General features: G+C 46.3%; 1 protein-coding gene across 2 annotated transcripts in view; it reads left to right on the top strand.

Moving 5' to 3' along the window:
• SLC12A8 (solute carrier family 12 member 8) overlaps positions 1-4,916 on the top strand; it is a 149,051-nt gene extending 144,135 nt beyond the window's left edge. For both annotated transcript variants that reach the window (XM_027536506.1, XM_027536495.1), the window contains exons 13-14: positions 1,269-1,329; positions 4,445-4,916. In XM_027536506.1, coding sequence (XP_027392307.1) covers positions 1,269-1,329; positions 4,445-4,607 — 224 coding nt within the window. In that variant the 3' untranslated portion in view covers positions 4,608-4,916. The remainder of the gene's footprint in view (positions 1-1,268; positions 1,330-4,444) is intronic.
• Positions 4,917-17,015: the final 12,099 nt, after the last annotated feature.

The following is a 17,015-nucleotide window of genomic DNA, read 5'->3' as shown; positions in this document are numbered from 1 at the left end:
TCAAAGTCAGTGAGTCTGTTTCTGTTTTGTAAGTAAGTTCATTTGTATCATTTCTTTTTACATTCCACACTTAAGGGATGTCATAGGATATTTCTCCTTCTCTGTCTGACTTACTTCATTGAGCATGACACTCTCTGGGTCTATCCATGTTGCTGCAAATGGCATTATTTTGTTCTTTTTTATGTCTGAATAATATATCTGGTGGAGGGAATATGTGTAAATGTGTAATTTGGAAAAGTATTTTATAAAATTACATTTCATTCGGTTTCCTAAAGTTATATATAATTCATTTTGTGTGATCACCCAAAAGGAGAAATGGATTAAAAAAAAGCTTAAAAAAAATTTGATAAACCCTATTCTAAACAGTGTATCTGATGGCAGGCTATTTGGTCAGTATCAACAACAATCTCATCTTGAACTTCAGCTCTAACATTTCTACATGGGGAGCTATTTGAGTCACTTAGCACCTGTAGAAAACTTCCTAAGGGCCAGATGCTGTGACTGTTGTACTGTGAGTCTTCCTGGGTGAAAAAGATGTGTTTCTTGTCCTCATGGAGGGTATGGTCTAGTGGCGGATTTTACAGCATATATTTAACACATATCAGTTTGAATCTAAAAATAAAATTATCAAAATTTTAAAAAATTAATAATTCCTAAGACTGAAATTTGGAGAAGGCAATGGCACCCCACTCCAGTACTCTTGCCTGGAAAATCCCATGAGCAGAGGAGCCTGGTAGGCTGCAGTCCATGGGGTCGCTGAGTCGGACAAGACTCAGCGACTTCACTTTCACTTTTCACTTTCCTGCATTGGAGAAGGCAATGGCAACCCACTCCAGTGTTCTTGCCTGGAGAATCCCAGGGACGGGGGAGCCTTGTGGGCTGCCGTCTATGGGGTCGCACAGAGTCGGACATGACTGAAGCGACTTAGTAGTAGTAGTAGTAAGACTGAAATTAACAAGTCATCTGCTTCTTTCTCTCTAACACATTCATTTTCTTTCTTGGGATTTTGGAGTTTAGAAATAAACTTTTGGAAACTACTTATAAGTATGAAGTCCTTAGCTTGTTACTGTCAGAGAGTATTATAATGAAAGTAGTTTGATTAGACTGCAAAAGAGGGGGAAACTGTGCGCTTCTTTGTATCAGGGGATATATTTACCCCATATATTATAGCCCATATATTTAATGGGGTATATTTACCCCATTAAACCTGGGATTGTACATGCTTCCTAGAGTCTTCATAAAGTTTTATGTCTATGTCTTCCTCGCAGGTTTAGCCTCCAACTTCAGCCTTTTAAGATGGATGAGATCCCTTCTGATCCCCTCCTACAGGTCTGTGCCAACCTGGGGCCAGGATGAGGGCAGATGCATGGTCTGGGAGGTGCTAAAGATGCTTCATGGGCTTGGGTGAATTGTGGTGTGAATACCTGACATTTGAGAACCTCAAGGAAACTCAGACTGCTCCTCACTGCCCTCCACCACCCAGCCCCTCTGCCTCAGCTCATCAGAAGCTTCCTCTGGCCCCATCTTCTCTTCTTATCCTCATGAATCGAGAACAGAGGCTTTCTTTAGAATCTGGGTGCTGAGAGATCTAAGTCAAGAGAGTTACTTTTAGTGAGTTCACAATCTAAGACACATTAGCATCAGTACTGACTCACACACAAACTCAAGGCCCAGAACTTGCATTCTTCCATCTCAAGTCAGGGGTAGTTGACATGACTGTATTGGTGAAAGTGCAGAGACCAAGTACAGAAGCAGAGTAGTGACCCTGCAGGATTTCTGTGGGACTTCAATGTTCAAATACCCAAGGAGAGGGAAGAACATACTCTCCTGAGAAACAGTAGAAAGCCTTTCAGGGAAGGTAAGATTTCCTGAGTGCCCCAGTTTCTTTCCTCCTCCTCTATGCTTCCAGTGCCAATGCTTGCTCACCTTTGGAAGCCTCAAGACTCTGGAAATTTGTATTTATTTATATTGTTTTCAGCAGTACTGGGTCTTTGTTGCTGCACGTGGCTTTCTCTACTTCTGGCAAGTGGAGGTTGCTCTCTAGCTGCAGTGCGCAGGCTTCTCATTGCGGCAGCTTCTCTTGTTGCTGAGCATGGGCTCCAGATATGCCAGCTTCAGTAGCCGCAGCACACTCAGTGGCTACGGTTCCTGAGCTCTAGAGAACAGGCGTAGTAGTTGTGGTGCGCGGGCTTAGCTGCCCCACAGCATGTGGAACCTCCCTGGACTGGAAATTAAGCCTGTATTTCCTGCATCAGCAGGCAGATCCTCAACCACTGGACTACCAGGGAAGTGCCCAAGAATCTGTTTTACGACAATATAAGCACTGCCAGTCTGTTCCAGTCAGCCCAAGAATGACCTGGATGCTAAACCAGGATGCTAAACCCTGGATGCTAAAGAAATGATGATGACAGGCGCAGGGGTCATGGAAACCAACAGGGAGGGGGCTGGCAGGGAGAGTGGTGTGGAGAGGGGCAGTTCCCTGCCATCTGCTTGGAAGCTGAACTGAATGTCCTGTGTGAAGCTGTAGTGGGGTGGGGCCACTCTCTGCCTCCCTTTCAGGCTGAGGCAGCAGCTTGGTGACTCAGGTCACAATACACCTGCACTGATCCTAGTCCTGAGGGCAAGTAGAGGTTAAGTGGAAATAGAGTCTGTGTGGAAGCTGCCTTCAGATTCTGGAGCTGCAACTGGTGTGTCGCTGAGTGTCTTTGACCTTATCCAATTTACATGAATATTTTTAGGTATTGTAGGTTTGAAAGCCTACAAATGACTATGGGAGGTCAGCATTCCTTTTTGATCTCTGAATTTCTGGAATTTCACCTCAGAGGTCACTGTTGTGCTATGTCGAAAGAAGAATGTGTTAGGAGGAGATTATTCTTAGAAAATGACAGTGGTTTGTTTGGCAGAGAACCTAGTTCACACTATTCATGTCTCCGTGGACTTGTCGAGTGGGTGGTAAAGGCCTCAGCTAAGAGTCAGCGTCAAGCTTACTGGCCTGCTCATGGCTACTGAGTGATATCTTGGGGTGACGGTTCAGGGGAAAGGACCTAGAAATCATGACCATTTAAAAGTAGGAATTGGTTGCTGTGTTTTCTGTTTTGTAATTTTGAATTTTTTTCACAACTGTCACCCCAGATGCTCTTCAAAACCAAAGAAGAAGAATACTGTAGGGTGTTTTGGGCAAAGAAGTTTGGGTATATTACTTCCTCTATTACACCTACAATTCCCAGAATTATGTAAAATTAAGCCTGACCTTAGAGAAGCTTTCTTTCCTGAAGTCTCAGCAACTGCCCAGGTGAGAACTTGTAGGCCGTTCTAGACTAGAAAGTGAAGTGTATTATTTCCCTGAACTCAGAAAAATATTATGGTTTGACCTTAAACACATGTTGACTGGTATGGCATTTCTGTCACTTCCTAACCTTACTTCTTGCGCATTCAACCTTTATAGAAGTTAGTTCATTTCTCAGAAAGCCCAACCCCTCTAATTTAGATATGTTCTCATCAAGTGGCTGCAAAGCCTTAGTCGTGTGATCTGAACTCCTATAACAGCATGTTTTTCTAGTCAGTGAAGCTTTCTGCTTAAGTTCCACAGATTTATAACAAGGTTTCTACCATTTTTTTAAAACAACTATCGAATATACTCCTTATTTAGACAATTCAACATAACTACCCACAAAGTAAAGATTTAAGAGGAAATCTATGCCTAAGGTGATTTCAGGACCTGACATACTGCAGCAGCTAGAAGGGGATTGAGAAGGTGAGGAAATAGAAGCGGAAGGAGGTGAGGAGGTTCGCCTGAGGCCGCCAGGCTAACTGGTGACAGAGCTGTGACTGTCTTCTTTGGATATCCTGTCTGCCAGACTCGTCTTTCTGCTGCCAGCACTTTCCTCATGTATCCCTAACATTTTTCTCTACCAGTTTCTCCCAACTCCAACTCTATGTGGACCTTTCGATGACACTGGAGCTCACCTTTTGCCTGCAGGCCAGCTTGGTGCCAAAGCTTTTATGCTTTACTGCATAACTGCTTACTCTGTAAACCTTGGCTGTTCCTCATTCATCTTTATTTCTGGTGAACTAAAGAGAAGGTTTTTCTTTTTTATTCGCTTCCACTCTCCAGCCTCTCCATTCCATTATTTCATTTGACAAAAAGGCAAAGTAAAGCTATAGAGCCCCAACACCACAACATTTGGAAGATTATTTTTATAGTTTTATACATTTCTGCTAAGGAAGGTAAATATCATTCTTTATTTGATACTTATTTCTAATACTTTGGATTCATGAAGCGTTGTACATAGAGCTTTCAACAGTTCTGTTGTTTAATACATATTAAGTAATAGGCACAATGGTGTTTTTGCAAATCATTTCTCTCTCCTAGTGAAGACTGACTGCCAGTGGTTAGTACTGTGGTCTTTCCTTCTGACTGCCCTCCGTGTTTCTCTCACCAAAGGAGCTTGCGATCCCCCCAAGAGCAGATCATTTTGGCACCGTCTCTGACTAGGGTTGACATGGAGATGACTCAGCTCACCCAGGAGAACGCAGACTTCGCCACTCGGGATCGCTACCACCACTCCTCCCTAGTGAGCCGGGAAGAGCTGATGCCTCAGTACTAGGCAGCCCAGAACCCTCCCCTTTTGGAGCTGTGGATGCAGTGGACCCAAATCCCAGAACCTCTGTGGAGCTGGTTCTCCTCGGTAAGAAACTCAAAGGCCCGTCCTCCTCCTGCCGTTTTGGACAATGGAAATGAGCATTCTGGTCTGGAGCACCACGTCGACCAGGTACCCACTGCAGTGGCCATGGCCCCTGCAACATGCGTCCAGTCAGAAGAGCGCCACCTGGACACCGAGACTTGCAGGTGTGGAGAACCAGGCCAGATTGCTTGTTCTAAGGGCCACAATAAATGATTATTTTAAGCTTTATTATTTATTCCTTGAATAAATAATATGTTTACATGGTTCCAAACCCCAAAGTGAAATCATATATACAGTGAAAAGTCTCCCTCCCATTCTTGTTTCTCATCTGCTCAGTTCCCATCTCAGAGATAACCACTGTTTTCAGGTATACTACCTGCGTTTCGTTATGAATAGAGAAGCAAATAGGAGTGTGGCATTTTATTGCTCCCTTTTCATCCACAAAAGGTAGCATATTATACATGTGCTCTGCACCTTGCCTTTCCCCTAACAATCTATCTTGGAGACATTTCCATATCAATACACATGCAGTTTCCTCATTATTTTTCATTGTATGAATGTGCTATAATTTATTTCATCAGTTCTACAGTGATGGCATTTGGATTGTTTCCAGTCTTTTGCTATTACAGTCAGTTCTGCAGGGAATAATCATGTTCATATGTACAAGCATAATGAATATCTGTAGGATAAACTCCCAAAAGTGGAATTGCAAGATCAAAGGGGACATGCATTTGTAAGCTATTATTGTTTAGTGAAGGTCTTTTTAATTAAAAAGTTAAATTACCAAGAATTACTTAATGGTGACTCACATTCTCAAAAGCATGTGTGGCGCCCCACACTCCAGACACCTCTGCAGCTGTTTTGCAGTATGAACACACGAGGGGACAGGACTATTTTGGTTCCTTAGTGTGGCATTCCTGGTGGCTCAGATGATAAAGAATCTGCCTGCAATGCAGGAGACCCGGGTTTGATCCCTGGGTTGGGAAGATCCCCTGGAGAAGGAAATGGCTACCCATTCTGGTATTCTTGCCTGGAGAATTCTATGGCCAGAGGAGCTTGGTGGGCTACAGTCCATGAGGTCGCAAAGAGTCGGACACGACTGAGTAACTAATGCTTTCACAACTCACTTTTTCTAGTGTGGCATTCATCACAGGCATCCAGTCTAGGGGCCCTGGCAGGGGCTGTTCCTGCGTGAAGTCAGTCCTGGCCCAGAATTGGTGGTGTCACCACTGAGCTATGAAGAGACATGCTGTTGGGTCATTCTGACTTCTTTCTTCTGTAGTGCATGCATGGGTGCTAAGTCACTTCATTTGTGTCCAACTCTTTGCGACCCCATAGACTGTAGCCCACCAGGCTCCTCTGTCCATGGGATTCTCCAGGCAAGATTACTGGAGTGGGTTGCCATACAATCCTCCAGGGGATCTTCCCAACCCAGGGATTGAACCTGTATCTCTTAGGTCTCCTGCATTGGCTGGCAGGCTCTTTATCATTAGCACCACCTGGGAAGCCCTTCTTCTGTAGTAGAGTTTCTCGAAGTCAGTGGGCTAAGAAACCAGAGAGGTTTGTTAAAAGTGCAGATTTCTGCAGCTCAGTCCTAGAGGTGAGCTTTGGGGTCAGTACTGGACTTTATATTTTTAATGAGTGCCTCAGGTGATTCAACGCAGGTGACCCTTGGACCCCATTTTGAGAAACACTGACCAGTTGGATGAAATAGGCTTAAAGCAAGTGAGGGCAGGGATGTCATGATGAGGGGCCATTAGGTCTCAACATTCTCCCCTAAAAAGTGAGGTCTAGTTTATGGTAACTTCACAGTGACATCTAGTTTATAATTACTGTTTTTGCACCTTTGGGGTTAAATACCAGACTTCCAAACATCATTAGAAACAATGGAAAGAAAATAAATGCTGAGTTGACTGAGCGACTGAACTGAACTGTAGGTATATGGGAAAGCATGGAAGACAACGTATTCATAAGGGCTGAACTGGTGTCTCTGAGGGCCCTTTTAAAGATGAAGCGGCACTAGATTCCTGTGGCTGCTGTAACAAATTACACAAACTGAGTTGCTTAAATCAACAGAAATGTATTCTCTCCCTGTTCTGGAGACCAGATGTCCCAAATCAGCATTGCTGAGCTGAAAACAGGGCGGCAGCAGGACTGCGCTCCCCCAGAGGCTCTCAGGGAGAGTCTGGTCCCGGCCCATCCAGCTTCTGGAGGCCGCTGGCATTCTTTGACTCATGGTCACATCATTCCCATGTTTAAGACAGTATCTTCTAATCTCTTTCCATGTGACCACTTTGCCTTCCCCTGTGTGCACACAACTTGGGCTTCTGCCTCCCTCTTATAAGGAGACACGTGATTGCATTTAGTGGGTTGATCTCCTCATCTCGAGCCTTAACTTCATCACGCCTGCAAAGGCCTTGGCAAATGAGGACACAGTCACAGTAACAGGGGAGGGGATGGGGGTGCCCTCTTTGGGCGCACTGTTTTTCAGCTGGTCACAGAAGGCTTTAGTGATTCTGCCCTTGGCTTTTTTGAATTCTGCATAACAAGCCAGAAGAGTATCCCCTCTGATAGAGATGGTCCTGGGTTTGGAAACCATACACAGCAGAAGATTCAGGTATCCAAGATGAGAACTTCCCCAGATGATTGATTTTATGGAAAAGAGTGAAAGAAGAATGGGTGTGCTAGAGAATTCCAGCATTCTGCTCGGTGTTGGGGTTACTGAAAGGAGTTGCTCACACAGTCTAGTGTGGGAGGCAGACACTCAACACTGGAATCTCTAATTAGATCCAGATATCTTGTATTTAAACAAAACTATATTGTATAAATAGTAATAAGTAAAGCAGTAATGGAGTGATGGATTCTTAGGCTGAACTCCCCAGAAAGCAGAAGTCTATGTGTTATTGCTTTATTGGCGGGGGTGGGGGGTGGGGGTGAGGGGTACATCCAGGGAAGGAATGAGAGAAAAGAAGAGGGTGGACCAGGTGAGAAGGCATGACGTTGGGTCATGTGCCAAAGGGCCACTAACCCAACGTCATGCCTTCTCACCAGGCCCACCCTCTTCTTTTCTCTCATTCCTTCAGCATCATGTGCCAGAGAAGGCAACAGTACCCCACTCCAGCACTCTTGCTTGGAAAATCCCATGGATGGAGGAGCCTGGTGGGCTTCAGTCCATAGGGTCGCTAAGAGTCGGACATGACTGAGCGACTTCACTTTCACCTTTCACTTTCATGCGTTGGAGAAGGAAATGGCAACCCACTCCAGTGTTCTTGCCTGGAGAATCCCAGGGATGGCGGAGCCTGGCGGGCTGCCGCCTATGGGGTCGCGCAGAGTCGGACACGACTGAAGTGACTTAGCAGCAGCAGCAGCAGCATGTGCAGTGGAGCACTTAGTCTCTGAGGACTCTTCTGAGAGACGGTAGGAACACCTGTCTTGTGACCACCTTGCAGAGGGAGGAAAGGATGAGAATTTCCACTGGTTCCTGTTCCCCACAGTCAAAGGGTAGCTGGGAGGGGCATTAACCCCGCCTCCTGCACTTGTGATTTCAACTTGTGTGAGTATCTCATTTCTGCAGGCAAGAGGCTACCCCATGGGCACGAGGCGTTGTTGGGTTTGTGCACACGGACTTGACTGGAGTCCAGCATAACTTCTTGCTGTGGCTGTGGCCAAGATGGACCAGCCACAGCCCCAGAATCAGGTGGATCAGAGAGAATCTGAGGTGGCATATAAGAGGTACCATGTACTATCTGTGTATGACAGAGGTCAGCAGTAAGTTCAAGTTGTCAGAGAGGTGAGGCAAATGACATTGGATCATTTAGAAGAGTTTGCTTGTATAAAGAATGCTAAAAATGGCAGCACAGTCAGGATATATGGCAGTGAGACTAGCAACATTTTCTTAAAAAGGCAAAGGGTCAGATTCCTAGACTCAAGATCTTAATCAAGGAGTGCCAAGTTGTAGGGGAAAACATCTGAATGAATGAGGATCGTATTAGATCTGGGACCATAAATGCATCCCTTCAGGCCACACTTTCTTTCAATTTATCCCTCTAATGATCCATCCATCCACCCATCCATTTAACCATCTACTCATTCATCCACTGATCCCTCCATTCACTCAACCATCCTCCCACCCACTGACCCACCCATTGGTCTACCCATCTACCCACCCCTGCATGACTGAAGCAGTTGTACACATGCCTGAGACCACCTCACCTGAGTTGAGTAACCAATCTCGGAGCTTTATAATGTAAAAATATGATCACAGGCCATTTAGGCAGAAATGAACTAACTCCTCAGTCACCACTGTCAAACTTTCAAGGTGAATACTGCTCAGTTCTAGAAGATTCTTGAACTCAGGACTGGGAACCAGGACAGGGGTCATTTTCTCAGATATCTCTGGGAATCACGCTAATAAGTTCTCTGACCTATGTAATCAATAGAGAGCATCGTGCACAAATGATTCTAAGTCAGTGCAGAGGTCTGAGGTTCAGGATTTCATCATCCTGCCTTCCCTCCTGGTTTCTGATTGAGGGAGTATATTAAGGATGGAAAGCACCATGCTGGTATGGTGTAGCTGATACCAGAAGGCTGAAGCAAGACCTGTAATGTGTAACTTTCTTCCTCTTGAATCTAAGAATCTGCTTCTCCCAGACCCTTGGAAGAGGGGCTGGAATCAAGGCAGAGAATGACCAGCTGGCTCCATTCCCAGTAACACATGGACAGAGGTCATAAAGTGATCACCTACTACCTTTCAACTCCAGGGCCTGACTGCTCATGAACTGTGGCCCCAGCGTGGACCAATCAGACTGGTGTTCCCCCTCCCATGGGGAGGAGCTAAGACTGACTGACTGATGGGCTGGTAAGGGGCAAGGGGCAGAGTGTTCCTTCTGCTTCTGCTGGTGGGAGCTTGGCTGGTAGCTTCGTCTTCCCATGGAGAAGGAAAGAGAGGAAAGCTAAAGGGATCCCAGTAGTAGTGAGAGCAGTGATAGAGGCAGACACAGGATCTGTGAGTAGACCAAGGAGCTCTCAGCCACTCTGACAGTAGTCAGGGAGGTCTCCCTGGAGGAGGAGATATCTGACCTTATTCAAGCACTTCATGGGCAGAGAGGAGGGGCAGGACATTTTCAATAGAGAGGTCAGTGTGATCAAAGGCGTATGGGACTGAAGGGTAATTGAGGGCTTCCATAATGTTGGGGTGAGGCAGTGTACGGCAGGGGGAGTCCTGAAAAGGCAAGCAAGGGCTGGGGCCAGAAGGGGTTTGTACTACTCTTTGCTGAGGAATGAGGAGGGAAGTCTAAGAGTGATGATAAAAATCCACCCTCAGCATTGCTCGGGCTTTTCCAGAAGATCCTTTTGAGAATCCAGTGAGCATGCTCCAGGCTCTGGAGCCACCCGGCTTCAGACATGGTTTCTGTTTCTGCTCTCCTATGGGGGAGGGAAGAAAGGGCCAGTAGGGGGCATCTGCCCTGAGATCAGAGCGTGTGGGAGGAGGGGCTGAGGAACCAGTCCGGAACTTTGCAGGGGCAGGACCGGTCACTGGAGGTTCACGAGCCCCTCACCCCTCCCGCCATGCGAGGACCAGTTGTCCCAGTGCCTCGTGGGTGTGGGTAGTGGGGGTGGAGGGGCCCAGTGGAGATAGGAGCAAAATAATTAGAGCACTCAGTCCTGATATATTACTTTCCTGTTGCCGCTGTAACAAATCACCATGAACAGTGGCTTACGGCAGTACAGAAGTACTCTCCTACAGTTCTAGAGGTCAAAAGTGTGAAATGGGTCCCACGGGCCTAAAATCAAGACATCAGCAGGGCTGGGTTCCTTCTGCAGGATGTAGGGGAGAATTTCTTTCCTCACTTTTTCCAGCCTCTGGAGGCTTCAAAGCCAGCAGTCGGCAAGCCCATTTACTTCCTCCTCTGCTTCTGCCATCACATCTTCTCTAACTCTCCTGCCTGCCTCTTCGGCTTTTAAGGACCCGTTTAATTAGATAGGCCCACCCGGATAATTTAGCACTACCTCCCCATCTCGAGATCATTAATTTAATTGAGTCTATACAGTTCCTTTGGCCATTTGTCGTGGTTCAGTTGGTAAGCCATGTCTGACTCTTTGGGACCCTATGGACTGCAGCATGTCAGGCTCCCCGGTCCTTCACTACGACCTGGAGTTTGCTCATACCCATGTCCATTGAGTTAGTAATGTTATCTAGGGCTTCCCTGGTGGTTTAGATGGTAAAGAGTCTGCCTGTAGTGCGAAGACCCAGGTTTGATCCCTGGGTTGGGAAGATCCCCTGGAGAAGGAAACAGTAACCCACTCCAGTATTCTTGCCTGGAAAATCCCGTGGACAGAGGAACCTGGCAGGCTACAGTCCATGGGTTCGTAAAGAGTCGGACACAACTGAGCAACTTCACTTTCTTTTCTTTCTAATGCTATCTAACCATCTGCCACCCTTACTCCTTTTGCTTTCAAGCTTTTGCCTTTGGCCGTATAAGTAACTATTACATAGGATCTGAGGATTAAGACCTGACCCTCTTTGGGAGTCTGGAGAGTAGGGAGATGCTGGAGGGGCACAGGGAAAGGGCTGAAAGTGTCCAGCATCCAGTCAAATGACTGCTGCAAGTTGAATTCACGAATGCTGAGGAGACACCAAGTGAGGAAGAAACCCAGGCGACTTCTTGAAGGAAGTGGTTGGTCAGAGTATATGGAAAGGCTCATCAGCCAAGGGAATGAGGTGAGCGAAGGCAAGTAACACAGAAGGACCAAAACAAGAGAATGTAGATCATCCCTTCTTCCATTCTTTGACCTTTAAGTGGATTCCTTTGAGAGGGAGTTTGGTATAGTTGCCAATTCATGGGATTTGGGGCGAAGATCTCTGTTTATCCTGGCTCCACCATTTACTAGTTCTGTGACCTTGGGTAGGCTTCTTAACCTCTCTGTGCCTTGATTTCCTTCTCTGTAAAGTGGGAATTATAATCCCTGCCTTCCTCCAAGTGCCTTTGTGAGTATTTGGGGAGGAAATCACTGTGGAGGAGGTGTCATAGAAGTGTTCTCCCACCAGCGCTGCTGATTGTGTGTCACTCACTGTGGGCAATATTGAAAGAAAACAAAGCCACAGGAGCTGCAGTGGTTCTTGGCATCTGCTAGCTCAAAGTCTCAGAGCAGGGTGGAGTCCACTTGCTTCAGGAGGCCCCTCTGTATCTTGTCAGTGGCAGACAAGGTGGGCCTGCTTCTCCAGACACCAGCAGGGGCTCTGTGGCAGGTGCAGTCAGGGTGTGGGGAGCCGGCAGTCACCACTTACTGATTTCAGTTCTGCCTCCCCTCACCCCCCTCAGCGAATCAGACTCATCTGGTCATGACCCTATACCACTGCTCTCAGCCTTCCTTCCCTTCCCAGAGCCTTGGGGAATTTTCTTAAACGTCAAAATATCTATCCCACTCTCAAGTTAAACAAGGGTTGAGGTAAAGTGGAATTCACTCAGTCATGTCCAACTCTTTGCAACCTCATGGACTGCAGCCTGCCAGGCTCCTCTGTCCATGGAATTCTCCAGGCAAGAATACTGGAGTGGGTAGCCATTCCCTTCTCCAGGGGATCTTCCCAACCCAAGGATTGAACTCAATTCTCCCGCATTGCAGGCAGATTCTTTACCATCCGAACTACCAGGGAAACCTTCTAGAGCAAATAATCCTTTTCTTGCTATATCTTATTCCCTACATATCCACGTGGATGCCCAGGAAGAGAAGATCAGAAGCAGTGGTTGCACGGGCTTGGTTAGCCCATACTGTTTGCACTTCTCTGCAGACAAAAATGCAGAAGTCTGTATTTACCACACACTGTTCAGCATCTCTGCCTCTGGGAGGTGTGCCTGGGCTGCTATGAGGAGGCTCACAAGCAGAGATAGAGGTCAGTTTGTCGGTTTGATGGAAGAAGTAGAGGTGTAAGTCCTTGACTCTTGACAAGGCACTCTTCTTAGGTGGTGAGGGGAAGGTCACCTTCAAGTAAAGGGGGAAGCAGATGGCAGGAAAGGCCCACCAGCATCATGGGGTCCCCAGCTGGCTCTGCTCCTGGGCATGCAGCCCATCTCACAGCATCAGGGCTGGTGCCCTTACCTGTTCCCTGGGCTGCTGGGCCGGGGTGAATGGAGGGCAGAATAGTTGACTGCTTCCCACCGTTTATTGACATGAGGTGGCTACAGCTTCCTTCTAAAAGAGGCAGAGCACTTCTCTAATGGGAGTCTCTTAAAACAATGGAGAGCCTGGGGTTTTCTCTTTTTTAAAATTGTTTCTTTTTTTTCCTCCAAGTTTTATTCCAAGAAAGAAAAAAGGGGAGGAAAAGCGGGTTAATTGTGTTTCTTTGAAAACACACACACGTGTGTGTATGTGTGTGTGCATGCCTGTGCACTTACCTGATTGTTTGTGTCAGTTAGAGATGCCTCTCTGTAAAAAGAAGCTGGACTCACCACATGTGAAGACGGGGTTGAAATATGGGCCATGTGGTCTCTATCAGATTCACTCAGGGCAGCCCTGAGGGTGAGTGGTGTTTCAAAGGATTAGCAATCATCCCCCAGCAGCCAGCAAGAGGGCTCGATGAATGCTGATCTGTGCAATGTGACATACACCATATGTGTTAAGAGGCTAAGGTTCAAATATGAATCCCAAGCTGAAAGTCACAAGGACAGACACAATGGCAGTGTCAATTTTTTTTTTTGACTGAATTGCTTGGCAAGTGGGCAACTCTGTGTAATTCTGTGTGTCTTTATGGGTCAGGATGGGCTTGCTGCTGCAAGAAACAGCCCTCAAGTCTAAAGGTGAGATCCCAGTACAACACACTTTGAGGATTGACGGCATCACTGGAATAATTTTGTAAGGCCTTTCAAGATGCTGATTTGAAGGAACAGCACAGTTTATTTAGGAAAATTATGTGTGTGTGTGTATGTGTGTAGTGAGCAACTGTAGTTTTGATTCTGTGCATCTTTTATTCATGATCTGTGTAGCTCTTTTTTTGCTCAACAAGATTGAAAGACCTTCAGTAGTAGAGGTGTGTCTTTAGTTATAAATCATCCCAATTCATGGCTTTAAGTATTTTTTATTTGCCCTGTCAACCCATCCATCTCATCATGGATTCATTCAGTCACTCACTTAGCAAGTATTTAATGAATGTGTACAAGCCGCTCCTTTTGATTCAGAAACTGTGAAACCAGATGACAGCACTTGCTTCCTGAGTAGCCTGCAGCTTGGTTTGCAGGAGTGCTCTAGGATGAAGAAGCAGGAAAAGGGTGCAGACTTCTGAGCTGGCCAGGAGGAGAGGAAACAGGATTTGGAATAGACTGCTCATGGATGGTTCAACCAAAATGTTCTGAGACTCATAATCATTCACCATATTTTCTTATGGACTGAGGACACAGCATCACCTCTTCTTTCAGTTCAGTTCAGTTCAGTTCAGTCGCTCAGTCGTGTCTGACTCTTTATGACCCCATGAATCGCAGCACTCCAGGCCTCCCTGTCCATCACCAACTCCTGGAGTTTACCCAAACTCATGTCTATCAAATTGGTGATGCCATTCAGCCATCTCATCCTCTGTCGTCCCCTTCTCCTCCTGCCAGGAATGTTTTACCATCACCTCTTCTCTTGAGTTGAAGAAGGCAATGGCACCCCTCTCCAGTACTCTTGCCTGGAAAATCCCATGGATGGAGGAGCCTGGTAGGCTGCAGTCCATGGGTTTGCGAAGAGTCGGACACGACTGAGCGACTTCACTTTTACTTTTCACTTTCCTGCACTGGAGAAGGAAAGGGCAACCCACTCCAGTGTTCTTGCCTGGAGAATCCCAGGGACAGGGGAGTCTGGTGGGCTGCCGTCTATGGGGTCGTACAGAGTCAGACACGACTGAAGTGACTTTGCAGCTTCTCTTGAGTATTCCTACTGCACTAAGGATAAGGCAGTGGTTATCAACTGTGGCTGTAAATTAGAGTCACCTGGAAAGTGATTCTAAAGTTTAAAATTTTTATTTTTTTATTTATTTGGTTGAGCTAGGTCTTAGTTGCAGCATGTGGGATCTAGTTCCCTGACCAGGGGTTGAACCCAGGCCCTCTGCTTTGGGAGCTTGGAGTCTTAGCCATTGGAACACCAGGGAAGTCCCAAAAATCACCTAGAAAACTTTAAAAAAATATTGATGCCCCACCTAATAGCCAATGCTTCTGATTACTAGGTGGGTTCCAGGCACCAGCATTTTGTAAAAACTCCCTCAGCAATTCTCATATTCAACCTGGGCTGAGAAACTCTAGGGCAATGCCTGGTTTTTAAGGCTCTCATTCACTTCCCCATCTCCTCAGGAGTTCCTGCTCAGAACCCCTCTTGCACAGTGGCCTCCTTCCCAGACCCCTCTCTTTCATTTGGGCCACAGTTCCCTTCCCCCCACCAGACAGGGGCAGGGACCGTGAAGGTTTGCATCCATGGACAGCAAGCACAGGACAGCCAGTGCTGTGGGAGCTCCCTGCAGGGTGGGGGCTCAGCACCGGGTTTGTTTGGGTTGGGCGGGGAGGAAGAATAGGGTGGGATGGCCATGCCTAGCCTGCATCCGCACTAGCGTGTGGACAGCCCCAGTGCCCTCCACTGACAAATGACTCCATGCTGGCCGAGAGCTTGGAGCCTCAGATACGCATGCTCTGCTGGTCAGCAGCCATGCAGCCCTGTTTCCAGTCCTGTACTGTTGTCTGAGTCTCTCCTTATGAGGGGAGACTCATCCAATACAGGGGATGGGACAGGGCACTGGTTTGGATCTGAAGATACATCCAGTCCTGGCCTTGTGTGTGTCCTCTGTGGGCACATCCCTCCTCTTTCGAGTCCTGGGTCCATCCCCAGGTTCCTACAGCTTAGTCAGTGAAGAGCTTGTCTAGACCTGGGGCCCCATCTACTCAGAGACAAGGCCACTTGAAAGGGATAAGAGACGTCACAGGCCACCTGTTCTCAGTCACTCATGTGAAACACTTTTGGAGACAGGGTATTTTGAGACATTTATTGTCTTTATTTGTTATCTTTGAGATATGTGTGTATCTTGTATTGCCTACAGTGGGTCACGATTGGGGAGATCTTTTGTCTAAGGCCCCAGGTTCAATTTTGTTTTCTCAAATTTTAAAAACAGGTGAATCAAGATGTAACTATTATTTATTTTTTCTTAATGTGTTTCATTTTTGCATGACACTTAAACCCTCATATCCATCATCCGTCTTGATTGTGAGGTAGGCATGCCTACCAATGGCAGATATTACTGTCCATCTTTTGCAGATGAGAAAACTGAGATTAATTGATTGGCTCAAAGTTGTAGAAATAGAGAACACAGAGGCCAGAACAAAGGCTCATGTGTTCTTATGTATTCTACTTCCTACTCCAGAGCCCTTTTCTAAACATATCGCACCGGTCTGCCTCCATCTTTTAAAATGGAAATAGTTTGCTTTTTCCCGCCTAAGTATAAAAGTAATATATGCCATCAAAAGACACATGCACAAATGTTAATAGCAACATTATTTGTAATAGCTGCTCATGGAAGCCACTCAAATGCCCATTAACCATAGAAGGGAAAATAAATTGTGGGTTGGCCCCACCTTGGGTGCTGTGAAGCAAGGAGAATGAAGGGTTTATAGCTGCATGTGAGTGAATCGACCGTCATATGCTGAGCAATAAAATCCAGGCACAAAAGGGTGCATCCTACAGCACTCCACCGATAGAAAATTTAAAAAACAGGTATTTTGTATTTTATCAAAAACTACTAATCTGTGCTGAAAGAATTCAGGATGGTGGTGACGGTGTGGGAGGATGGGCAGAGGAGAACGTGACATCTCTCCCGCGAGTGTTCCCTGTGCTTACGCTCTGGTAGTGAGCTCGGAGTGATACACTCACAGCCACTACATGTGCACTTGTAGAACCCTACGCATATTCTGTGTACGTCATATTTTAATAAGAAGTTGTAAATAGTGACTCATGGTCCTGTAAGAAATGCAGATGACACAGAGAAGGACACATATTCAACCAATTTTAAGAATAAAACCCAGAGAATGTAAAGGTTTATTCCACAAACACTTTTTAAATGTATTTAGTTCTGTGTAACAGGAGGCCTGGTGTGCTGCGATTCATGGGGTCACAAAGAGTTGGACACGACTGAGCGACTGAACTGAACTGAACAGTTTGTTAGAGAAAAGAAACAGAAAAAAAGGAGAAAAAAAGAAGAATTTGATTAGAGGAAAGGCAGGAAAAGAGAGTCTGATGGAGACACAGAGAAATGGACAAACCAGGAGGCACTCAGTGATGCAAAGTGAGACTTGAGGAGTGCCCACGGAGGAGACCCATGGA

This window comes from Bos indicus x Bos taurus, chromosome 1 (assembly GCF_003369695.1).
Source record: "Bos indicus x Bos taurus breed Angus x Brahman F1 hybrid chromosome 1, Bos_hybrid_MaternalHap_v2.0, whole genome shotgun sequence".
Classification (NCBI taxonomy): domain Eukaryota; kingdom Metazoa; phylum Chordata; class Mammalia; order Artiodactyla; family Bovidae; genus Bos; species Bos indicus x Bos taurus.
The sequence above is the reverse complement of the archived record's forward strand: the minus strand, read 5'-3'. Positions and strand labels throughout refer to the sequence as shown.